Consider the following 26,887-nt stretch of genomic DNA (forward strand, 5'->3'; position numbering starts at 1 on the left):
TGGGGAAACATGCAAAATCCATGCTCTAGGTTGTGTTGCAACAGGAAATTTACAGAAATTGCAAACCCAAGCATTTTTCCCTAGGTAAAAGTGACCCATCCTTTGAAAATGAATAACATGTGAGTGCGGGTATTAAAATCCCAAATTATTTTTTATTGTCAAGACACCTGATGACCGCTCTTGCAATGACATTTCATAGAGGGGTAAATCACGCTGAAAAATGCCAGAAGACAAAGCATGTTTTTTTGTTGCTTTTAGTAATAAAGCATAACTGTTTTCCAGCACAAATCTTTTAGTGTGAATAAATAACCTGGTGAGCTGCTAATTTTATTTTTGTTTCTCGCACCCTGGCGAGCTTGCGAGTTTTGGCCCAGGTTTATCATAATTTATTTATTTTTATTTCACAGATTATGAGGTATATGATTAGTAAAAGCTATAATTTTTATTCTTATTTGGGTTAGTAGCGGGGTTAGGGCATATTTGAACCAACAATATTATACTTAATTTAAATTAAATGTATTCAATTAAATTAATTTAATCTAATCTAAATCCTTAATTTTGTGGAGAAAAACTGCAACACTTGTTTGAAATCCCAGCTTAAAGAGAAAATTTAACTGCATAGTACTTACATTGGATACTCCCCTTTTGTTAGGCAGGAGAAAACCTTATCCCTCCCTAAGTTCAGTACTGATGAACCCTTCTGAAGGAGACAGCCTGGTGTTCATTGAATGTATTATGTACATAATGATGGGTGTATCGTGTTTGAAATTAATGATGTCTTATATATCATATATTTAATCTAAAAGCAGAGGTTCCTCCTCTTGTGAAACCACCGCTGCACGTGAATCTAGAAATACCACTTACATGCAGTATGATTCATATTTAATTTGGTCACGACCGCCACCACCAGCGATGAATTCTATGCTATTTCAGGTTGTGTAGTTAGCTGCAACTTCATTTTTATATCACAGTAGCTTTTTGCTTTTATTGGTAAGAACCATCCAAAAAGAGAAAGTTTCAGCCCTCTCAGGCTTACAAAGACTTCATCTGAAAAAAGCCTTTAAATAAAATGAACTTTAATTAAATACACTGAATTAAAGTCGTTGTGCTTTGGTCCTCAGAGAGTAGCTGGCGTGTTGTTTAGCAACCTGGTGTGTTGTCATGGTAAGCCTGCAGTGAAAAGGGGGGCATATCCCTCTGTGCGCCTTGACGCCCCCCTCCTTTATCTTTGGGCAGGTTTCGCCGGCACACCTGGATACCTGTCCCCCGAGGTGTTGCGGAAGGATCCCTACGGAAAGGCAGTGGATCTGTGGGCGTGTGGTAAGTCGGGCCTCTGGGCTTCCCGGCACCTCCTTTTTCTCTGGTGCAACTGCTCTGGGTTCTGCTCTGAGCAAGGGAAAGTGTAAACGCATCTCGGTCACATTTCCTGCCTTCTGTCACACGACTAATTTACACTGACATCTGTTACAGGGTATTATTCATTATTGTGATATTTAGTACACATTTATTTGCCTCTCAGATGCTCTGATACAGCACACTGCAGAACTGAATTCTGTAGCTGTCATGCTATCGATACAGTTTGGCTGTAGATTTATTGATGATGGAAATTCAGGTCGAATATTTTTCTTCTGGTATGACAGAATTGCCGTACCTGGGATTCGGTCCTGCAACCTTCTGGTTACAAATTCAGTTCTGAAACCATCATGGCACTCCCGTGCCTGACGGATTGTCTCTACCCAGGTTTATAGTCAAGGGTTTTCCCTGTGTGAAGCAACAAATGACTACCAATACACAGTGGACAGCTAATGAAAGCATATTGTTGTGAACACCATGAATATAAAGTAACACAGTGTAATGTTCTTTGAAAATCCTAAGAACAAAGTAATAACGTGTAAAGTTTTTTTTTAAATTATACATTTAGAATTCTTTTTAAATTTCATAAAACTAAAAAGTAATGCTTGCTTAAACTCAATTATGGAAAAGCACAACACAGATCAATGACTTCTGAAGTTTTGTGATAATCCTGAGAATCAGCCCACTGTGTCCCTTACAGACACCCAGTGGTGGTGCTCACACCTTCACCCTCTTCAGCCAATTCAGACCTTCAGCTCTGTCACATCCTTAGACTGCTTCCCTAGTGTTTGGCACAATACGTTATGCAATCACTATTTATTAAAAGTAGTAAAAAAAAAAAAACTAATTTTAACTATTTTTTGGAAGGGATCACACAAAGATAGTCAGTGGAAGTGTACTCCATGTTGGAATAAAAATGTCTGTGTTAAAAATAAAAATCAGAGTAGATTGATTGTGACATGCTCCTCATTTCAGCAGCTGAACACAGCTGTCACTGCTTCCTCTGAAGGATTGCTGTGTTAGTGAGGCCGCGTGGGTGGGCTGTATGAGGGAATTTGCATTTTGGGAGGGTGTAAGTCCTACAGAAAGGCCCCCTAACCCCCTCCGAGAGGAAGAACACCTACACACCGGATCGGTCCCTCTACGGAAGGAGAGAGGGAGCACGAAACCAAACTGGCAAACCGGCAAACTGGTGCAGCAGATCTCTACGGTGTGACTGATTGCACCAGCATTGCACTGCAGATGGTGACATCACCCTGAAAGGCAGACCCAGAGAGCAGCACGACCAGCTCCCTCGGTCGGGGGCCTGTGCCCTCGGCCTGGCGGGCTACCCTTACGAGTGCCGTGTTGGCAGCGTTTGGAACCCTGCAGCAGACTGGCTTCCGCCGCATCGGAAGGCGTGTGGGGCTGGGGGTGGGGCAGGCCGTTAGAGGTGCGGACGAATCTGGGGGCCTGTGGGCTCTGTAAGTCAAGCAGGAGCAGGGCAGAACGGTGCTGTACTTGGGGTGATGCTGGTGGTTGTGTGAGGGCTGGCTGCTGATGAACCAGCCTGCCTCCATGGAGTTTCCAGGCTTGATCCGGTGTTATAGCCCAACCTGCCCAGTCGGCCCGGATCTGCTCACCATCCAAATTGTCCAGATTGAGGTCAAATCGTTTCATTGTGTGAAGTGCTGTACGGGCTGCAGCGTGATGTAGCTAGGATAGAGCTGAAGGTTTTATCCTGGGGCTGGGCACCTCTCTTCCACCCTGGAAAAGGGAACTTGATTTGCTTCTGTGAATGTGCAATGAGTTAATGGGCAAAAAACCCGCTGAGGAAGTGACAGAACAGAAAAACAGAAAAACACAACAACCGCACATTATCTTCTCTCTTCACACTGGAAATTGACAGCAGGGAGATGGGAATCATGTCTGGCATAATGATGGAAGAGGTATCCATGGTGATGTCAGGGCAAAGGGGAGCGGTGGGTGTTCAGGTTAGCAGTTAGTTGGCACAGAACATGTGCAGCCCCATTGTATGACCTCTAGGGGGCGATAATGAAGAAAGCTTTCTCACCTGATGGCTGATAGCTGAAGGTGCAGTAGAGCAGCTGTGACTGGGTGCTGTGGGGTGTTAGCCACAGTGACATAGATAAACCTGTCAACATGTCTCAGAGTGTTTCAGCTGGTCCACATGACGGATGTTCCATACACAATTTATATATGTGTAGGTGTGTTATCGTGTTTTATCTATTTATTTTCCAAATTAAATGTGCTGAACATAAGATCACACTTTACATTGAATAAAAAACATAGATGTGTCTGTATTTTACACACTTGGACTGTTTAGCATTCAAGCTAGGTCTGTTATAGCTGTGACAGCAGAATTGTTTTACCACGTAATATAAAGCCCATGGTATTAAATCTTTTAATAGAGATTAATTCCATCAGTTTCATAAAGAGTGAATGAATGGTATGATTTGTGATTGTCACAGTTAACTAAGTATGAATAATATATTGTATGTGTAATTTTGTTATTGTATGTATAACCGAACCGATGTTTGCAATAACAAATTGCCTTTTTGAGTAAGAATAAATTTTGTAATATTTGCTTACTCAAAATCCTCAAAATACCATAGTATTTACTTAAAATACCATAGTGGTTAGACTGAATGGCTCCCAAAGTCATGCCAACCAAATGACTGTATCTGGAACAAATTGCCAATTGCCATAGTATTTGTTTCCTCAGCTGATATTGTACTTATTCTCTATTTATTCAGCTACTATAGATTGTAGACTGAAGGAATTCGGTTTAAGTATCGATGCTTAAGGGTGCAACAGTCGTGCCTCATCTGAGAGTCTTTCCAGTTTTGAATGTCATACCCACCGCTCCATACTATCCCATGTGATTTTGAAACACTGGCCTCCCTTCACCTGTGATTCGGCTGCTCTCCTCCACTTCCTGTTTCCTCTCCCAGGTGTCATCCTGTACATCCTGCTGGTGGGATACCCTCCATTCTGGGATGAGGACCAGCACAGACTGTACCAGCAGATCAAGGCTGGGGCCTATGACGTGAGTGCACAGAGTGCTCCAGCAGTCATTATGACATCACAGTCTCATGGTGTGTGGGGATTCACTGACCTGTATGGTGCCTGGATTGGCTGATGTGGTGGGCACAGATCAAGGCAATGAGCCATCTTGATGATTTGTTGAATTTTACACAGCACCATGCCATTAAATTTTCTCACTTACAACACAACTGTGTGAGTTTATGGGGCATCAGTGATTTATTGTCTTTTGTCCTGGTTTTCAGTATTCAAGCACAGCGTTGCCAGAGGGCAACACATAAAACAAATCATCGGGTTGTTTGTGACTGTTCATTCATTAAAAAATAGTCCCTAATCTTATTCATCTCTGTTTGAAAACTATGAATGTTTTATGGCCAAAAAACAACATCTTTTGGCTTACTGCCTTAGTCAGTGTAGCATGTAATGTGTTGATGTGCACTATATTACAGGGAACAGTCCCATTTCAGTCATCAAATTCATTTTCTCTCTCGCATTCTCACTCTCTTTGTCCCAATTTCAATTCAAGTGGCTTCACTGGCATGACAAAGGAATGTTTGTGTTTCCAAAGTTTGATCACATTCAGCCTACATTTAAAGACGATTTTTAGAGGGACAGTTCAAAAATAACATTTATGCTCTCTCTCTCCCTCTCTCTCTCTGTCTCTCTCTCTCTCTCTCACTCTTTCTCTCTCTTTGTCTCAAAGTTCCCCTCTCCTGAGTGGGACACTGTCACGCCCGAGGCGAAGGACCTCATCAACAAAATGTTGACCATCAACCCTGCGAAGCGCATCACTGCCTCCGAGGCCCTCAAGCACCCCTGGATCTCGGTGAGCTTGCGGTCGAGCCTCTGCAGTCGAGCCTCTGCAGTTGAGCCTCTGCGGTCAAGCCTCCACTCTCCGGTCCTTTTGAACGCGTTCCTCCGTGGGTGCTGGGAAGCAGGGCTCGCTGATGGAGGCCCCTGTCTAACCCCCTGCCTGTCTCCACCCATTTCCACAGCACCGCTCGACTGTGGCATCCTGCATGCACAGACAGGAGACCGTGGAGTGCCTGAAGAAGTTCAACGCCAGGAGAAAGCTGAAGGTACAGTACCTTGCATGGGATGGGGGGGACAGGGGAAGGGGGGGTGGGAGGGGGCATGGCGGGGTGTGAGGATCTCTGAAATTCTCATGCCATCGATTGTTTCTGCAACAAAGGTCTAGCTGTGGTAAATTTGGGAACCAGGCCAGGAAGAAATGAAGATACTTTATGACTACCATCTGTTCTTAAGTGGGTTCCAAGGAACACAAGTAATAAAGAAGCAAGGAAACATTGCCCAGTTTTTTTTTCTCTCTTCCTACATTCAAAGTTGCGAAGAAAATGGCATTTAAGAAGTGTCCTCTTAACAAAGCTTTTCTGAATCTGGGTCCTCCTACAGTAAACAAGGGTAGCAGAATGATTGGCTATTCTACAGGGGAATGCACTGCATGTTATTATACATGAATCACCAGAGGTGCGTGAGACTACAGTTAAACCAGACCAAAGTGGTAAACGCATGGAGACATGTGGATATAAACAGAAAAAAGTGATCATTTGTACTGTACTCTCTTATTTATTATTATAAAATATATTTCACAGGTTGTTTTTAAAGTCAGAAAATGTAGGCTGAATACAAGTAGACCCCCAATACATTTGACTGTGATTCTGCATTTGGCATTGACGCTATTCATACCAAGAGTGGCCTATCTGAAGCTCTAAACTCAATAATAAAAGCTAAGGAGAATTCACTATAGTACTATTGGGTGCAACACAAGCCTCTAAGCCAATCCTTCCTTCTGTTTTTTCCAACAAAGCCAGAAATACTTTTAGAGAGCAGCTTTTGTGTTGAATATAAAAAGTACACATACCCCGACCACCCTTACAGCAGAACCCCTTGCCGTTTGGCCCTTTGCAAATGAAAGGACCCCTTCTTTCCAGTGTCTAATGTCTAATATTGCCTGTTTGCAAAAACTGCATTAACAATGTGTAAGAGCACTAAATCAAATCATTTCTTACTTCGATCCATAACTTTTTCAGGTTTCCTGTTCACAGGCGGACAAACACACAGACATACAGTACACACATACAGACACACACAGTGCAATCACACAAACTGCTCCACCCACTGGTGACAGAGGGTATAAATAATCTCATTTACAGTAGAAATGAGAGTTACATTTAAACAGTGGTTATTGTAGGTATGCTAGTTATGGCCTTTGTTAAAAAATAAATGATAGTTACTATATCAATAGTCATACTGTAGTTGCTGTAGATATGCTGGCTACAGTCAAAGTGCTCTGATTTGGGAACAGTGTGCTATTTTGCGTGTCATTGTTTAAAGCTGCTCATATGATCTTTATTTTGTCCCAGGGGGCCATCCTTACCACCATGCTGGCGACGCGGAACTTTTCAGGTGAGTCTCTTGGGTTGCTGTGCAGACATAACGATGACACAGGTGATCTGTGAACGCCGCACCACCTGTAGCCTGAAGCCTTAGAACAGGGGCAGGGTCAATCATTGTTTCTGAAACACAGGCACAAGCTGCTGCCATTACACGCCACTGAAGGAACACTAAAAGGAAGTAGAGACCTGTCCTTTAGGTCGACATCCATCCTTACCCTTATTGGGTTGGTTTTCATCACTGACAAGCCTGCTAGTTTCATTAAGTAGCACCCGTCAGCTGCCGGTTACTCCTGTCTAAAATACACTTTTCCCTTCACGCTTAAATTCGTTTATCTTTAACAAAGAGGCTGTTACATTAAACCATGCCGATTCTCTCAGAGAGATCAGAGAGCAGTTCTAATTTAAAATGAGTGATATTATATATATTTTTTCATTAAAACAAAAATGAGTCAGCTGCAAAACGGTACTCATTTAAACTAAGGTTCAGGATCATTATTGCTTAAAAGTGAGGGCTTCTCCCCCCCTCTTTATAGCCCACCACCCCCCCTCAGCCGCCTAATAAACCCAAGAGGCATCTCCATTCACCTTCATGCTTGTGCATGGAGGACACACAGGTGATGCAGAAACAGGAGGAAAAGGGTTCGGAAAGATGAGAAACACCAGGTGTGCTTTTGCTCACTTCCCGTGCAGCATTGCCCATAGTAGGCATATCATTCAGTCAAGCTTGTTGGGTGGTGCACTGGTGTTTTTGGCTGCTGAGCTGGCCTTGGTGCAGCAGGGGAGCTGTTATGCTGATCACCTGCATCTGTTGTTAAATTACTGCTGTGAATGAACGTATGTCTGGTGTCACATCTCTGAAGACTTTGCTACTGCGTAGCTATATAGTATACGGTAGCTATTGTATTTTAAGTTATTGTTACATTATTATCATTTATCTTATGCTCTTATCCAGAGCGACTTACATATGGTTAGTTTTATCCAGCTTTTATAATGAGGCAATTGTAGGTTAAATACCTTGCCCAAGGGTACAACAGCAGTGCCCCGGCGGGGAATTTAGGGTAACCAGCAACCTTTTGGTTACAAGCCCTGCTCCTTACCACAGTCACGATTTTATTTTGTTTCTGCAGTTTACATATCATTATTTGAATGAAATGATTGCGTTCTGTATAAAGATATCCATTATTCTAGGTCTACAAAATAGATAGAGACCTTAAAAAGACTGACAGGAGAAATCGGCCAAATTGATTATTTTACAAGGTAGCAAACAAAGGTCAGGACTGAGGAGTCACCCAGTGTCATTTCCTCCGCGTTCTTCATTAGTGCTGCATGCGTGTGGCGTGAGGCAAGAGGCAAGAGGCAGCTGGATGGTGCAGCACAGGTCTGGTGGACGCTGGCCATCTGTCACAAGCCCTCATTTATTACTGTGTGGATTGTTCCCTGACAGAGGTAGACGCGGGTGCTGGCCCGTCCTTGCAGCCCACTTACCACACGCCAGCCATCTGCCACCGAGTCCGAGGGCCCCCGAACGATTTCACCCACTTGCCGAACGGGCGGCCTGGGTGACTGAGAATTTATCTCTCCGTTATTGACTGTGTCTGGTAGGAGGAGAGAAGACATTCTGAGAAGGCTGAGATGCCTGATGGAGGATTAAGGAAGATATTATTGGCCGTAAAGGTCATCAGTGTGACTGAGGGACATTGCTGCATAGACAGACAGACATACAGAGAAACTGGTAGATGTATGAATATACATACAGACAGACATAAAGACAGGCAGACATACATACAGTATATACAGATAGATAGATAGATAGATAGATAGAAGGAAAACTTGACTAGGAAAAGTATCCTGTGCTAGAATCCATAAAAGTAATACAAACAAGCTATAGAAAAAAGGTTTTCAGATCATTAAAAAGGGCTGGCATAGTGGGTGAGAGGTTTTCTCTTCCAGCTTTCGATCCTTGTGATACAATATTTTTGTATGCCAAGTGCACAGTACCAGTAACACATGCTTACTGTAGCACATATCCAGAGATGTGGATCCAGAAATGTGGTTAAGACTTGAGCATCCTGCCATACTTTGATACATTGCTGCAGATGAGATAGAAGACAGCAGCACTTACACACATTGACGTTGCCCTGAGAGCATTAGTATGGAACTACTGTTGCTCTGTTCATCTCCAGCTTCCATGCATGACAACTGTTACATTGTAAAGAGCGCAGGAGGGAATTGCTGGCTGGTGCCCTCTTCATTGGCCTGGTGTAGGGACACCTCTCCCATACCCAAAATAACCCACCAGCATGGGGTCTCTGATTTCCCAGCACAGGGTAAAGGGTTATTTGTGTGCCCTCAGAGGTACATGTTGTTAATTGAGAATGTGGAGCTGGAGTAGGGAGGGAATGCCAGAACAGGGCTTTCTTTAACACGGCTGGAATGTCATACTCTCCAGAATAGAGTCCCCTCCACCTGCCAGAGAATGCTGCTATGTGTCCCATGGGCCAGCCATGACCCCAGCGACCTTGTGGCGTCTAAACCATTTCAACACCTATAGCTACCAATGTCCACCGTTTGCTTTTTACTGTCCCAGTCTATATTTATACTCCCATCTGACTGAGAGCAGCACTGTCAAAGTCTTTATGCTCCCAAGTGAGTGAGAGAGTCATGGTCAGAGAGCCCTTATCCTCCTAAGAAAGTGAGAGAGTCACGGTCAAAGAGTCTGAACCCAACTAAAGCAATTGAGAGAGTCAGGGTTAGACAGACCTTACCGTCCCTAGCAATTGAAAGCCACAGTCACATGAATTTTACCCTCCTCAGCAAGACAGAAAGTCACAGTCAGAGCGTCTGTACTTGCCCAAGCAATTTAGAGAGTCACAGTCAGTCTTCATCCTCCAAAGGGAGTGAGAAAATCATGGTTAGAGAGTCTTTACAGCCCCAAGTGAGTGAGACAGTCATGGTCAAAGTCTTTACCCTCAGAGTTCATTGAGAAAGGCACGGAGCCCTTACATAGTCCCTTGACATCACAGCTGATAGTGAATCACAGTCAGAGATTTTCAGACAAATTGTTGGTCCTCCCATTTAAAAGCCATGTTCCAAAAGACAGCTGGCTCAAATCTTCCTCTTATTTCCTTGAAATAGACTCTTCCTGGCTATTAATTCCCAGAATTACGCCATAGGCTGGATCTGGGGGAAGCCCCGGCCACATGCACCACCCCTACCTCCCCCACTGAGAGGCATCCAGGCCCCAGAGGACAGCAGGGTCACAAGGCCATGGGCCTGATGACCGAAGCACCCCCTCTGCCTGCAGTTGGGACTGGGCCCATGTGACCTGTCGTGGGGAAAGGGCTAAATTTAGCAGGCTGTTGATGAAAATAAGAGGGTAACCACCCTGGCAGGACTCATTGAAGAAGAGGAGTAGAAAACAAACAAATCTGCCACAGAGGGAGGGGGAGGAAGTGAGGGAGTGAGAGAGGGAGGGTGGGAGTGAGGGAGAGCGAGAAGGAGATAAAGTGGCGAGAGCAACTGGACATGGGGCTGCAGATGGCAATCTGATAATGGAAGAGCTCCTTCAGTGTCGACACGCTCCTTAAATACTCCTGTAGCGAGGAGCGTTCTCATGCACTGACTTCAGTTCCAGATCCTCAGTGCGTTAGGACAAAGAACTGAAACAAGAGGGCTCCTTGGGGTTTTTTGGGGGGGTCAGTTTTCCCCCTGAAGAACAACATTTTGGTGAACTGTCATCTGGTGTGCTGTGGGGAATTTTGCAGGCAACACATTTCACTAACTTCCTGCAATGAGTCTGTACTCAGGAAAAGAGCAGTGAGAAGGAGTCGTGAGAGAGGGGGGAGGCTCTGAGCTCCCTCATGTTCCTGGAAGCTTGTGGCCTTGATCCACCGTGTTTTTTTTTCCAGACTGCACCGGCTTGATCCAGCGTATCACCATGCCATTTGCCCTCCTGTTCTGGGCATTTGTGCCTTTTCTGATCGCCATCTCCTTGTTTTTCTTTATCTCCCGTTCAGGAGGCAAGAGCGGGGCCAACAAGAAGACAGACGGGGTGAAGGTAGGAGTGTTGCAGGGGGTCCATTCCCCAAACTCTGAGCCGGACAGCGGTCCAGAGGGTGGTGTTCCCTGTGAACGAGGTCATTCCAGTGACTCTGAGCCTTCAGGTGGATGCATGGGATTACTCCTGTGGATTTATTAGCTAAAGAAACGGCTGCTGTAATGCATACCAGCAGTACACATTGACCTCATTGGCTTACAGTGCGCTGGAATGCCAACAACTGTCTTTTGCACGGCATTCAAAGTAAGTGTTGTGACTTAATGTGTTAGATATTCAGCTTTAAAGCTCAAATTGGCCATTAAAATTACATTACAGCTCTCGCTCGTACAACAGCATTACTTTAATAGATTCAGTGCAGGAAGGTGCAGATCGAAGCTCAGCCCTGAACGCCTGTTGATGGTGTGCTGGGCCTGCATGCTGCCCAGGGTGTGGCTATGCTGAGCAGGGAATTCTACCTCAAGCCTCTGCGAGTCGCTGATGTGCTCTGTTCATGGGGAGCTCCCACTCATCGCCACTGGGTTCCGTCCACTGTGGGTCTCCCCATTGTCACAGTGTTTCTGCTGGATGTCAGTGTGGGTGTGGGCCTGGTGCCCTATATGTGGGTAATGAATGTGGGACTGGGGTCCTATAGTTGGATCATGGATGTGAGGGTGGAGCCGTTTAAGTGTGGTGACTATAAGGGTGGAGCCCTATAGCTGGGTGATGGATGTAAGACCGGAGTCCTATAGCTGGGAGGTCGATGTGAGTCTAAAGCCCTATAGCTGGGTGATGGATGTGAAACTGGTACCCTAAAGATGTGAATGTCAGAGTGGAACCCTACAGCTGGGAGGTTGATGTGAGTCTGTGCAGTGTAGTGGGGCTGAAGTTTACCCAGCAGCCTCTGCTGCCCATGGGAGCCAGGATCACTGGGACCTGGCAGCCTCCCAGACTGCTGGGAACACAGAAAGGCTCTCTCTATCTATCTCTCTCTCACACTGACACACACACACAGAAACACAAGCATCCACACATACACACATACATACATACACACACATACATACAGTATGTGCATACTGCATGCACATATATGCATGCATGCACATACACACAGACATACTCACATGCACACTCTCAACAGACACGCTCACATGCATGCTCACTGACACAAATATACTCTCACCCACACATATACTCATACATACACCACACATGCATGTTCATGTGTGGTGTTCACACATATGCATACATGCACGCACACAATGAACTGAATGTCCATGTAGCACTTAAAACCTATAAATGTATTGCACATCAGATTTGGATGTGGATCCCAGTCCCAGAGCCAAGAGAGGGAGGAAGTCACCACAGATGGTTCACAGGGTGCAGCATGGTGGCTGTGTTCACACTTCTGCAGTGCTGCATACCATCATGACTCCACAACCACGTCTCCAATCAGATCAAAGCGTTTGCTGGGCAGAATTTCCATGAATGATGCACGTGTGTGTGTGTGTGCACGCATATGTATGTGTGGGTGTGAGACAGAGAGAGTGTATTTACAGGGTACTTTGCCCGAGTGGCACTCCTGGTTCCCAGGGGGCTACAGAGGAGTGGGGACAGGGCGGTGGCTTTTTGGGAAGATTAAGGGGCAGGAATGAGGGGCAGGCTGCTGGTTGGGTGGGACAGCAGCATATCCCAGACCTCTTGCTCCCTTCTCAAAGGCATTCCTCACTGGCCCGAACCCAGAGGGTCCCATGCAGCGACACCGAGGCACACCAAGGGGTGTGCGAAAACCATACGGAGAGACTGGCTCCTGTGCGCACACACACACACACACACACACACACACACACACAGACACACATACACACACACACACACAAACTCACACACACACACACACACATGCACGCACACAGACACAAACTCACACACACACATACACACACACACACACACACACACACACACACGCACGCACACACACACAAACTCACACACACACACACACACACACACGCACGCACACAGACAAACAGACACACGTACACACACGTGCCGTGTGCGCCATGGGGCTGTCCACTTCCTCCGTCTGTCATGTCCTGGCCTCTGCCTCCATCTCATTCCGTGCCTTTCTGTTTAATCTCTTCTCATTTCTCTTCCAGAAAAGGAAGTCCAGTTCCAGCGTGCAGCTTATGGTGAGTGTGCAGTTTCCCCCCTGACAGCGCGTCCACTCAGCCACGCCCCCTGACCTTCTGCCAAATGGGGCGGAGTCACTGCCAACTGCAGTGACTCATTTAAAAAAAAAAAAAAACATAACAGGAACAAAAAACGCAGCAATAATGCTGTCATTAAGAAAAATGGAGCTGGACTTTCTTTTTGTTGTTTGCGACATTTCACGTTTAAGTGTTTTTTTCCTGAACCCATTGCTTTTTTATATGCACCTGGTGGCCATCAGAGGTGTGAAAAGTCTGTCTGGTTTAGGTGTTACCCCTCCTCCCCAAACCCACTCTGTCATAACCCACACCCCAACACCCTTTCCCCCTGCCTCCCTGAAATTAACTCAAAGGGTTGTTGCTCTTTGAAGGTGCTGACTTCCAGGTGGGAGGAGAGAAGCAGTCCGTTTTTTTTTTTGCAGTTTAATCAGTGGACCTGGGTCTTCCGTTCTCATTCGGCTGTCACCATTGTGTCTGAGAGCCTCACACTGTTTGTGTGTTGTTTTCCAGGAATCTTCAGAGAGCACCAACACAACCATCGAGGACGAGGACACTAGAGGTGAGCCTGACACCTCTCCTTTTCTTGCAGCCTGTGTATTAGAAAGGGTGTGACGCTGCGGTCCGATGATGTTATCACAACATGCGGGACATGAATCGCTGCCTCAGACACGATGCAAATAATGTAGTCAGTGTCTCCCGATGTTTTACTGTCAGTGTCCCACTGCGAAGTCAGCAGAAGGCTGTTGGGACATGTCTTTCAATGGCTGCCAAAGTGATCCTTGATAGCGGCAAAAATACTCCCAACGGCGACAGCGTGGGGTTAAAAATAGCCCTGCACTTCTACTCAGGTTACAATTCACTGACATCTCACTTGTGGCCAAAGTCAATCGTACCCTGCTCAAAGCCATTCTGTATTTTGGGCATGTGTGCAGCTTGCAGGGCATTGAGTTACTGTCTCTGTGCAGCCAGTGAAAATGGCTGAAACAGCGGCAGGCTTCGTTCCAGGCCTCCTCGGAGCTTGAAGCGCTTGAAGCACCCTCTGCCAATGAACAGCGGTTGAGCGGTTACGTAACAAAGAGCAGCCAGAGCTGCGGTGCTGCTGGCTGCACCTCCTAACATAGAGCTCCAGTTCTGTTGCGGAGAGAGTGAGACAGCTTGTCTCTCACAGTGTCTTAACATGAGTATACCAGCTCGGCGCTGGCTTGATTGAAGGGGTACCAGGGACGTATACATTGTTCAAAGCCCTTCTTAAGTAGACCTGTTCATTATAAAAATGAATTGCATTTGTATAGATTTTATGGAGCTGAAAGTGCTTCACACTGCAGGAGGGGTGGGGGATGGGATGATGACTCACCTCAACCAACACTGCTTTTTAAAGAGCTTTTCACCAGGCCATTTGCCACACATCAGGTGACGTTGAATAGGAAGGATTTTATTATTTTTGTTCAGGTGGAGGATGATCAGATGGCCAGAGTGGCAGTTTGGCCAGGACAGTAGGGAACCCCATACTCATTGTAATACAGGGAGTCATGACCTTGGTTAAAAGTCCTATGTGAAAGGTCGTAGCTCCTGCAGTACAATGTCCCCCTCACCACACTGGAGCATTGGTTCGCTGCCTCCCTCAGAGAGAGGACTACCCGTATGGACAGTCACGTGCATGTTTTTCAACATGCATGTGTTGACACCTATCTTAATGACCACCTCTGGCACCATGCGAGACGGTGGCATGAAAGCGGAGCTTCGCTGAGGCTGATACCTTTTTAACAGCTGCGCATTTTAGCAATTAGATCAGATGGCTGCTGATGACCTGGGGGACTGAATTTCTCAGCAGGTAAATGGGTTTCAGGTGTGTATCCTTGGTAGGGAACTGCTGTTGTGCTTATCCTGAAATGTTTCAGTAAATATCCAGCTGCACAAACAAACAGTTCTCTAAGCATAATTCAGCCTGATACTCAGACTCTGCCAGACTAGAATTTTCTGTGCTGTGACGAGACTGAGGCTTGGTTGGTGCATTTGTTTGTTACCTGTTTCTGACTGATTTGAAACATCATAATGTTCTGCTGTGGAGAGCAAAGTCTTCTGAATGGTTCATATGAAATGCGTATAAACCGGCTGGGTCTGTGAAGCCTCAGTCTCTTGCTGCTATCTCTGAGCAGGTCTCCTCTGACACCTCCTCGTTTCTATGTGGGTGGTAGCGTGTTTGTTTGGTCTAATCTCTTCTCCCACTCCTAAGTTTCCCACTTGAAAGTGGCACTGTGTTGTTTCCAGGGTAGCAGCCTATGAATACAGTATAGCTGCAATCAGACTGTAATCAGTGAGTGTGGGGTGTGTGGGTGAGCAATGGAACTGGCATGCCAACTCTTCTCTGTCATATACAGTGCTCTAGCATGCTCACTCATCCCATATCTTATACAGTGCATTGGTATGCTGACTACCTATGGTGCTTTGGCATGCTATCTGTTTCCCTATTTGGTACAGTATAATAGCATGCCAGCTCTTCCCTATCTTGTACAGTGCAATAGCGTGCTAACTCTTCCCGATATCTCATACAGCGCAGAAGCATGTTAACTCTTCCTATATCTTATACACTGCATTTGCATGCTAGTTCTTGCATATATAGTACATTAGCATACTTACTCTTTCCCTATCTGCCACAGTGCAGTAGTATGCTAATGCTAACTCTCACCATGTCTTGTACAGTATAGTAGCATGCTTTTCTCCTGTTTTTTTTTTTTTTACAGTACAGTGCATGTTACCTTTTTGTCTGTCTGGTATAGTGTAAGAGCATGCTAAATCCTCCCCTATCCAGTACAGCACAATGCAGTCACATTGGTTCTGTCAAGGAAGGAGGACAGGTGAACCTGCGTCTAATCCTGAGAGAGACAGAATTAAGTACATGTTTAGTGAAAATTTGCAGTCAAATTACATTCTTATATATTCCATTTGTGCAGCTGTAATTTTATTGCTGAAGCAGTACAGCTAAAGAGCCAACCAACCTGAGGTCAAAGTTCATGTAGTATGTGTGCCACCTTTGAAACACCTGTGTATGTCTTAACAGTATTGACCAGCCCTCTTGTCTGATCTGTGATATCTTTCTGTCTGACTCATGGGATAAGATGTGTTTATGCACCCAGCCCCAGGCAGATGTAGTATTTGATCCATGAATTGACCAATCAAAATGTTGATTTGATAGCACACTTTGATGGCACACTGGTTGTAATTGCACACAGAATGTGTTATCTGAGAAAACTGGGAAAAAACCCAGAGCCAGTTGAGGAAATACTGGAAAATAATTCCCTGACCACAGAAAAAGGCTGAGAGACTCTCCTGGAAAACAGTACAACAGTAATGAAAGATGAGAAAAGAAACACATGAAGGCTTGTGAGGGAAAACATCCATCAGTTCAGTGCAGAGATCCTGAGACCGTTTGACAGTTGGAGGGATGGCCATCGGCAGGGAATGGCAGAATGTGAGATACATTCAGTGGAATCAAATGTACAGCCTTACTGAAAAGGCACGGTACATTTCAGAGGAAAAGGGACATGAAAAAGCTCAGGTTTGTGAGGGGAAGGGACTGGCCATAATGAGGTGGCAGAGTTTTCCATTAGCTGCAGCTGGGCTGGATGCTTAGTGAAGGGAAGGGTTATTGCATGTTAGTGGTGGGGCTGCTCTCTCCAGCACATGCAGAACTCTGCTCCGTTTTCGCAGTGCTGGTGGGAGGAGAGATCTCTATCACTGCAGCCAGAGTCAGCCTGATGCCAGGGTCTGAGGGGCTACAAAGCTGCCCCCCCCAACCCCCCCCCCCCCCCCCCCCACACACACACACACACACACACACACGCACACACACACACACACACACATACACACACACACCGAGTAAATCACATACACTCATACACACGCACACACACATACACACTGTCAATCACATACACATACACACACTGTCCATCTCTCTCTCACACACACACACACACACGCACATGCACACATGCACACTGCCACTGACACACGCTTAAACACATACATACACACACTTAAATACACATTCACATAAATGCACACAAACACACATAAATACATACGCAGATCGGAGCAGTTATGCAGTCTCACAGCCATTTAATTGCTCTTTATTGAACATTTAATTTAATTTATTGGGTTTCTTCCAGGGATTGTAAAAAGCTAAATGAGAATCTCTAACAGTGATACATCTACAGTATCAGTGTTGTTATTCTCATTTTCACCTGCTGAACATCAGTGAACAGCCTACCAGGAGGTTTGTAACAATGATGATGGAAAATATTTCATGTCTTGATTAAGATGCAGTGTTGCTCATTTAATTTCAAATGAGGGGATCCCAATGTGCTTCTTTTTTGTATTTATTTTAAATTGATAGCAATGGTGGTGAATTAGATGTCAAAATTAAATGTATTTTTAAAACTTATGCTTATGCTTGTTTCTCGTGCACTATGAAGCATTTTCGGCCGCTGATTCGTTGTATGAAAGGTGTTACACAATTATTATTAATATTAATATGTGCTCCTCTGTCTTGCAGTGAGGAAACAGGAGATCATCAAAGTGACAGAGCAGCTGATTGAGGCTATCAGCAACGGGGACTTTGAGAGCTACACGTAAGTCCTGGGACGTCTGCCTCGAGCGCCATGGCTTTCACGGCAGCTGATTTCTCTCATGTTCCACTGCCCCCATTATGATGCAGTCTACCGTCAAGCCCCACCCCTTTCTAAGACCCACAGCAAGACGCTTTACCTTAGCACGAGCCATCAATATCATCAGCACTTTCACGCACACCATTTAAAGCCTGCTTTTTTTTTCTTTAGTGCACATTTTTCTCTCTGTCATATCTCTCTCTATCTATCTCTTTCTCCCTCTCTCTACCTCCCTGTCATCTCTCCCTCCCCTGTCTCTCTACCCCTCTCTCTCTGCCCCCCCCCTTCTCTTTCTCTTTGATCAGTGCATGGTCTGTTGAAGATGGGTGGTGGGTGGATGTTTTAGAGTGAAATCATGGGTGTTCAGTGGAGAAGATTCCAGCTTTTATTCCAGTTCAGGTCTTAATTGCCTAATTGAAATCTTCTATTGGCAGGTAACTTGAGTCATATGCTGCTACAGGTGCTGAGCAGCTGCTGGTTGAAACAAATCTCTCAAATACTCATGTGTCACAGGCACCAGGAGTGGACACCAAGGCTTAAGCTTTTTTTAAATCTGAAATATAAAAACAAGGGAAAAAGAGCTCTCAAACCTCTGATATAGAGGGTTTTAGAGAGCTGAGAATGTTCCAGACTGTGTTTTCTGTCAATACTCTCAACCCTTGAAAAGAAATGGAGTAATTTATGTGTAGGTGTATTCCATTTGTTTTCAGTGAGACTTCTTGGCCCAAGTCACTTTTTTCTTATGTCCTTCATAATTTAGTGCGCCAACAGGGATCGTTCTGCTCTCATAACTGATGCTGAGTGCCTCATAAAGCATACACACTGGAGCATCATGCATGATGATTAGCTCCTGGAAGCAGGAATGTGAACACAAGAAGTGTGTGAGGGATGGTGTTACTACCCTATGCTTTCCAATGGAAGCATAGAGATCGTTGTCTGGCATGGTGCACATGGAGGCCTTTTGGATTTGACACTTTACAACAAATGGCAGCAATTCCTGTGTTTCCTAAACCAGGCTTTGTCTGCTAAAATTCATTAATGTTAGCTCTGATTGTTGCATTAAGCATCCACACCAGAACTGCACGGCACATGCCATTTGAAGGTTGGTTTGTAAACTGGTCAGCCACTGATCCATTCTAATACTAATCAGGAGGAAGCTGGCGAGTGACCCCACGTGTGCTTTTAGCCAAGAGGGGAAAAGAGGGAATTACATCACCTGATGATGCCAAGGGCAGACTTTTTTTAAACTTAGTGAAAATCACCCATTGATACAGAAGGCATTGTGACTAAAACATTTCAATAAATCTCTGTGTCTGATTTACAGCAGAGAGCGCAGGGTATGTGTGTATAGGGTATGTGTGCATCCTAACTTTAATGCTGGCTTTTTCCTGTTCTTTTGTGCTGGAAGTCACTCTGGATATGAGCATCTGCAAAATGAATGTAATGCCATGAAATGTAACCAGACTGGCATGTCCCTGCAGTCCCTGCTGTCTCCCTCAAACATGTCTGTCATGAGCAAGTACAGATCCTCTTTTATGAAGACTGCTTTGGACTTTTAAAGAGTATCAAATGTTTACTGGAGGAAAAAACAGTGCTGGAAAGGATTCCAAATGTAGCCTGACAGACCCTGAGCTTTGGAGAGCGGTGGGATTCCTGCACCTGGGACTTTGAGGGCTTTGGTTTCACGAGGGTGTCTGGACGGGATCATTGTCCCCATGTACACAGAGGAGCCCTAAATTTCAGTGTGGCCTTGGAAAGAATGTGACGCTGACACTGAGCGTGCTCCAGCATGGTCACAGCTTATTCCATCACAGCGCGTGTCACCCGTCTGTAAATACGACAGGAGCCCTCCATCCCTCTGGTGACATGTCAAAACCACCAGCATTTTTTTCTGTTTTAAAGAAAGTCGCCCCCCCCCTTCTTCTTTTATTCACAGGAAGATGTGCGACCCCAGTGTGACAGCCTTCGAACCTGAGGCCTTAGGGAACTTGGTGGAGGGCCTGGACTTCCACCGCTTTTATTTCGAGAACCGTAAGCCAATCAGCTCGCTCCTTTTGTGTGGTGTGTTGAATGAGAGAGGGGGTGGTGCGGCCCGCATGCTTTGGCTGCCCGCAAAAGACCCCCCTGAGGGGGTCCAAGCGCCAGTGCACACTGCATTAACCTGGATCCACTCTTGCAAAGACAAGCAAAACAATAAACCCTCCACCAGCATGCACCATCGTCCATTACCCAGAATGCATTTCACCAGACATTTCCCTTCAATACTGTTCGGAGACTGAGGGGTAAGAACTTTAGTGGAATAGGAGGGCAGAGGGCGGGGGGAAAAACAGCAAAGAGGAGGAATTGAAAAAAAAAAAATTAAAAGTCTGTGCTCCTCATTAGTTCCCGCGATCATCCGTGACCACAGACACAGAGCACTCTCCCGGTCCGCACGGCCCCTCTGCGGTCAGAGAGCTCTCATTATCAGCCTCTCTCCAGTGTAATCATCGATGCTGGCTACTGTACCCCGCAGATGAGGAAATGGCCCTAAATGAGGCTGATGAGAGTAATGGCTGCAGAGTAGAGGTGCGGCGGCAGGCCTTTCTGGCGCTAATGCTGGGATCTGTGGCTGCGTCCGCTAACTGACCAAACGCTTCTCGGCTGCGGTTACGACCGTGAGCCCATTTAGCTCTACTGTGTCTGGCAGTCAGAACAGGGAGTGTTACGGAGATAATCTGTGGCTCTATTTATATCACAAATTCCATGTACCTAGAAAATATCTTCATCTCTGCATGAATAAATAAACAAACAACCAAACAAATAAATGAATGAATGAAAGAACACATAAATAAACAGCTGTAGAGAGGATGTATACGAATGCACACAAATCCACCAGAATGACTTTGCGTTTGGTGAGGGGGACCAAAGGACCACGTAACCCCCTCCCCCTGCTCAGTGCGGACACGTGACCCGGGGAACGGTCTCAGGAATAGTTCACTCCAATGCCCTGCGGAAACGTACAGCAAAATGCTGCCAAAACAATCTGTCCTTTGCGGAAAACCAGTATGATGGAGAGGGAGGACAGGGCAATGACAGGACCGAGGTGAACAGAAACATTCCAAATGTGTATGCCACCCGTTACTCCACCCTCTTGTAAGCCTCTGAGGACTCTTTCACAGGCAACATTTGATTTCTATTGTGAATTTGAAAAAAAAAAACACTTTATTGTTTTTATTATATTAACACACATACACACGTAACATTTATTCTTGGCCTTTGGCTCCCCATGGATAGACAGCCTGCCTGACTAGCAGTGAGCTAAGAACAGCTGCCACTCTCCTGTTTGGCAGAAAAGCAGGGGGAGTTTGGGGTGGAAGAAGGCATTGAATACATCTCTGCATGATGCAAGCATTGAATGCATCTGTGCATGATACAGGCACTGAGTGCACCTATGCATGATGTAGCATGGAGTAAACATATGCATTATTCAAGCATTGAATGCACATATGCATGCCATATGTTGGAAGGTCTCAATATTTGCCTTTCTATGCTTGTTAGCAGTGTCAGTCAGGCCAGAGAGATGACACTTACTGGTGCCTAGCAACCAAGAGAAGCTCCTTGTCTGACCTAGCTTTGTTTTCTAGCGTTGTTGCTTTGAGAGATTGCCAGTGAGACTAGTTTCCTTTCACAGCACTGTACTGTACTCCTCTTTTTATGTGGGTAGCAAGGAACACCCAGGTTTTGTGATATCTCCGTATTTCATCTCAGCTGAAATCAGCCGCTGGTTTCTGTCTGCAGTGAGGACAGCCTCATCTTTTACACAATCGGAGCTTGTTTCATTTTTTATTCTTCGCCCCCCCCTTCCATCAGTGTGGTCGAAGAACAGCAAGCCGGTCCACACTACCATCCTGAACCCCCACATCCACCTGATTGGGGAGGAGGCAGCCTGCATCGCCTACATCCGCATCACCCAGTACATCGACACCAACGGCATGCCGCGCACCGCCCAGTCCGAGGAGACCCGCATCTGGCACCGGCGTGACAGCAAGTGGCAGATCGTGCACTTCCACCGCTCGGGCGCGCCCTCCGCCATCACCAAGTAAGCCCGTTCGGTAAGCGCCATCGCAATCCCAGCCGCCTCTTCCATTTACAGTAGCTCTCTCTTACTTTACAGGCATCTTACTTTACATTTTAAAAATCCAACCTGGCCAAGACAACTATACAGCTGTGTTTGGCAGCAGTGTAGCACAGTGGTAAGGAGCAGGGCTTGTAACTGAAAGGCTGCTGGTTCAATCCCCCACTGAGGCACTGCTGCTGTACCCTTGAGCAAAGTATTTGATCCAGAATTACCTCAGTAAATATCCAGCTGTATAAATGGATAACATGTAAAAAATTGTAACCAATGTAAGTTATTCTGGATAAGAGTGTCTGCTAGATGACAATAATGTAATTTAATGTAATTTTTTTCCATCTGTGAGATACAAATTTAAAACTGTAGGTGCGGCCCACTCAACTCAAAGTCGCCACCCTATGGCTCTGGTGCCTAACAACAGACCAGATCAGGATGATCTTGTTTTTTAGTCTCAGGGTTATCTTTTTGGGAACAGTTTCTGTTGCAAAAAAAAAAAAAATTATATTGTAAATGATAGCAACGCAAGATAACTTAATAACTAATACATAGTAACAATATGATATTATTGTTACTGTTGTTGGTTGAGTATTATGGATATTGGGTATTATCAGATAGCTTTTGATTTTATTGAATATTGAGTTATCCGATATCTCTGGGTTGGATGTTAACATTATTGGTATTATGAGATATCTATGGATTGGGTATAAACAATATTGGGTATTAAATGATCAGACTGCTTTTGGTGGGATATATATTTTGGGTGGTAGTTGCCACACCTCCTGAATCCACTTTCTTTCTGCAGCTGATCTCCTGAGCTGGAGGAATTGAATAAGACATGTCTCCATGACGACAGTCATCAGTTACTTGTGTGGGGACGGCGTGGCCCCCACCTGTCTGTGGAACCTCGCCTCCTGCATCTCATCACTGACTTCAAACACATTTACACTTTCACTCCATCGATATGAATGGCACCATTACAATAACAAAAATGCATTATATACATAAATATAAGCATACACTATATATAGCCAGTCTAGCTTTAGATATATAGACTTCATCACACCATTTTTTCTTCTCCTCCGCTTTCTCTCCCTCTGTTGTTTCTCTGTTTTCTCTTTCTCAGTAGAGGCATGATTTATTCCTAACAGGTATCTTTATTGATTTTTTGCAACTTTACAAACCCACACCTTGCTTGAATTTTACGGTTTAGCATAGGCTAATGGCAGCAGTCTTGATTCACCTGCGGCATCCGCATCTCACGGACGTCTCACCCAGTCTCGTCTCATTCGAAAGCAGCACCTCGTCACACGCAGCAATACCATAGTTTCCACACTCAACCGCAGCGCGACACGTCGCCAGTTTCATCCAGGAAGATACGAGATGAGGTGAAAGAGAAAGGACACTTTTCTTAATTGATTGTGCGTAGGCTTCCTGCTGTATAAAGGAGTTATTGAACTGTATGTGTTTTTTAAAAAATGTTTCTATATCGGGCAGAAGTGCTGATGTGGCCCGTTGATAATTCATTATGTTGTGTGTATTATTCCCTTGAATGCAAACGTTTCCATTTTTTATTGCAGTGAGGAGGATCTGATCCCTCAGCTTAGAGCTGTATAAAAAATGGGGTACATATACCTTCACCCACCAAGTGAATGTGAGAATATAGCTGCCACTCAACAAGCAGGTTTAGGAATGAACGGTCATGACTGGTCGATGTTAACACTACAACCGCTTGACCTCGCGGAAAGGATTATGATGCAAGATCATTATTAAACATCAATCCAAAACTGCATGAAAACAGTTTCCCAGCCAAAACTCATTTTAAAGATATGTAAAACAGTTTTTGCAGTGTAAAACCACCTACCTCTTGTAGGTCCATCACTCCCTTCCAAGACCATCACTACCTTGGGGTGGTGCATGCTGAATTTCTAGGCTGAAAAATGAGTGGATTTTTGTTTTGATTTTTTTTTTTTTTTTTGACGACATTGCACAAACAGAATCAGGTATCGTCAGTGTGAATACTGGGGAGTGTTCCAGGCACTTTGTACTTGTTCTTCCAGTGAAGATGCTGAGTTATGTTGATTCTCCCTCGCCACAGTGCTGTCAGTGGATGTGGTGTCGTGGGATCGTGATTGGACAGCTGGCATGGCAGAGTTCTCTCTTGAGGGAGATATATTATGTGCTCCGCTCCGTGTGTATCAGGCTTAAAAATGAGAAGCAATCTGTGAGAAGCCAATGAAACATGAAATGAAGAGATTTTTTGCAATAAGGAGTTGGTGTTTTTTTTTTTAACACAGCGGTGTTGTCACATTCAGATTTGACGTGGTTTGTAAAAGTGGAGTTTTGTGTGAATTCACGCTGTGTAGCGCCAGGCTCATGATTGGTGTGGTTCCTTACCCATGTCAGCACATTACCACAGACACTGCAATGCCATCTGTTATTAAATTGCATGGCTAGGATGATGGTAGTTGCACACTATATTTAACTTGTTTAATTTTGTTTTATTCTCAGTTGTGCAAGGTGAACATCGGAATGTACTCTTATTTAAATATATATTACATTATATATCTATATATATTATATATACAGTATTATATATCTTGTTTTTTGGGGGATGGGTGGGTGTATGCACATTTGAAGTGAGAATTAAAAAGAATTTGTACTATGAAAAAAATTGTTTATGTAAAGCTTCTTACATTATTGTATTAGTGCAGATTCACAGGTAAAAAGGTGACTGTGTGGATTTCTCAGAGATGAAGCCAGCTATTCACTATGAATGTTCCAGTGGCTGTATAATGCACTACAACAGATACCAATATGATCTGGTTATACGGTATCTGATGACAGGGTTAAAGTGATCACAGACTTCCCAAACGAATCTTGATACCTCCCCAAATCATGTAATTAAACTCAGACATACCCACACATACCGACAAATGGAAACACTTATTCTCATACGTAAATGTGAGATACACAAGTGCTGACACTCAGAAGCACAGACATAACCACACACACACACACACGCACACACACACACACACACACACACACACACACACACATACATACATATTCACAAAACAAAATGACTAGTAGAAGATGAATTATGAGTTGAAGCTGTACAGGTTTTGTGATTATCTTTTAGATGCTCTGTGTACATATTTTCATGTATACTGAATGGCAAATTATGAATTGGGGTGGGGGTGGGGGTGGGGGGTTAAAGCCTATTTGCTTGTTTTGTAGTCGACATTGATATTTTATATGGCTTATTATACAGATTGTATACTTGTTTTTTATGATAGTTTTAGTCTTTGGTGTGAAAATGGACACTGTTGCTTTAATACCAGAACTTCCAACTGAACGGCTTTTTTGATATTTTTGCCTTTTGTTGTCATTTCTGTGCCAGTGAAATTGTCCTCAAAGTATTAGGAGGTCATATTGAGTAAACAAGGAGTGGGACTAACATAAGGTCAAATCTGAATATACTTTGGTCTCAAATGTACAGCACTTTTGTTTATGTTCACGCATGCAGTTTTTACTGTTCCAATGTCAGTGTGTGTTGTTCAAAAGACAGTTTGAGACGGTGATCTGAAAATCAATAAAACATAACTCTGAAACTAAACTGAAAAATGAAGTCACATCAATGATTACAGAACCCAAGAAACACAAGAAAGTTCTACCATCAGACACTAAAGGGAAGAGCAGAGAAACAGAAGCTTACAACAAGATCAAACTCTCGTTTTCAGTTTCATTTTGGTGTTTTCCTTTCCAGCTTTGTCCTCATACCTGCCAATTTAACTATGTTGTAATTTCCTGTCCTGGGAGTGGATTTCACTTCTAAATTAGTTTAAATAAGTGTGTGAAATAGCTGCTCTTAAATTTCTTTACAGGAATGGTCCACTTAAACATGAATGCATTTTCAGCCTGAATATTCCTAGCCTGAAGGAGTTTCTTTGGTTTGCATTCACTGCATGAGGGGAATTATTTTCTGCAGCATTGTAGGCCCCCCGGTGTCCACAAAGAGAATTTCAGTTTTCCGCTCTGTAACCTGACTCTGACCCACTTCACAAATGAAAGCCTGTTTATAAGGTTGCACTATGCAAATCCAATGATGGCATTTTAAATTTGTAGTGTTATAACATATAGTGCTTACCTGGTTTGTATTCCCAAGTCTGGAATGAGTTACATTTGAGCTCTTTTGAAATCTTTGACTCTGGTTGATTCCTCTTAAGTAGCTAAGCATATATACTGTATATACACTCAGTGACCACTTTATGAGGTACACCTCTCTAATACTGGGTAGGACCCCCTTTGCCCCCAGAACGGCCTGAATACTTCGTGGCATGGATTCAACAAGGTGCTGGAAACATTCCGTACAGACTCTGCTCCATGCTGACATAATAGCATCACACAGTTGCTGCAGATTTGTCGGCTGCACATTCATGCTGCGAATGTCCCCTTCCACCACATCCTAAAGGTGCTCTATTGGATTGAGATCTGACGACTTTGGAGGGCATTGAAGTACACTGAACTCATTGTCATGTTCCTGGAACCAGTTTGCAATGACATGTGCTTCGTGGCATAGCGCATTATCCTGCTGGAAGTAACCATTAGAAGATGGGTAGACCGTGGTCATAAAGGAATGCGCATGGTCAGCAAAAATACTCAGGTAGGCTATGGCATTTAAACAATGCTCAATTTGCATTAAGTTGCCTAATGTGTGCCAAGAAAACGTACCCCACACCATTACACCACCACCTCCAGCCTGAACTGTTGACACAAGGTGGGATGGACCCATGGATTCATCTTGTTTACACCAAATTCTGCCCCTAACATCTGTTTCCTGTTCTTAGCTGACAGGAGTGGTACCTGGAGGGGTCTGCTGCTGTAGCCCATCCACCTCAATGTTCGATGTGTTATATGTTGAGACCAGTCTGGCCTTTCTCCTCTGACCTCTGTCATTAACAAGGCGTTTTGCCCACAGAACTGCCGCTCGCTGGATGTTTTTAGTTTTTTCACAGTATTCTCTATACACTTAAAAGACT

General features: G+C 44.6%; 1 protein-coding gene across 1 annotated transcript in view; it reads left to right on the forward strand.

Moving 5' to 3' along the window:
* Window positions 1-25,479, forward strand: part of LOC118775245 (calcium/calmodulin-dependent protein kinase type II subunit alpha) — a 70,046-nt gene extending 44,567 nt beyond the window's left edge. Inside the window, exons 8-18 of the mRNA XM_036525065.1 lie at window positions 1,237-1,320; window positions 4,308-4,402; window positions 5,102-5,224; window positions 5,394-5,477; window positions 6,783-6,825; window positions 10,832-10,872; window positions 13,575-13,623; window positions 17,623-17,698; window positions 19,671-19,765; window positions 21,584-21,825; window positions 22,648-25,479. Coding sequence (XP_036380958.1) covers window positions 1,237-1,320; window positions 4,308-4,402; window positions 5,102-5,224; window positions 5,394-5,477; window positions 6,783-6,825; window positions 10,832-10,872; window positions 13,575-13,623; window positions 17,623-17,698; window positions 19,671-19,765; window positions 21,584-21,816 — 923 coding nt within the window. The 3' untranslated portion in view covers window positions 21,817-21,825; window positions 22,648-25,479. The remainder of the gene's footprint in view (window positions 1-1,236; window positions 1,321-4,307; window positions 4,403-5,101; window positions 5,225-5,393; window positions 5,478-6,782; window positions 6,826-10,831; window positions 10,873-13,574; window positions 13,624-17,622; window positions 17,699-19,670; window positions 19,766-21,583; window positions 21,826-22,647) is intronic.
* The last annotated feature ends 1,408 nt before the right edge of the window (window positions 25,480-26,887 follow it).

Source organism: Megalops cyprinoides, chromosome 3 (genome assembly GCF_013368585.1).
Source record: "Megalops cyprinoides isolate fMegCyp1 chromosome 3, fMegCyp1.pri, whole genome shotgun sequence".
In the NCBI taxonomy this organism is placed as follows: Eukaryota; Metazoa; Chordata; class Actinopteri; order Elopiformes; family Megalopidae; genus Megalops; species Megalops cyprinoides.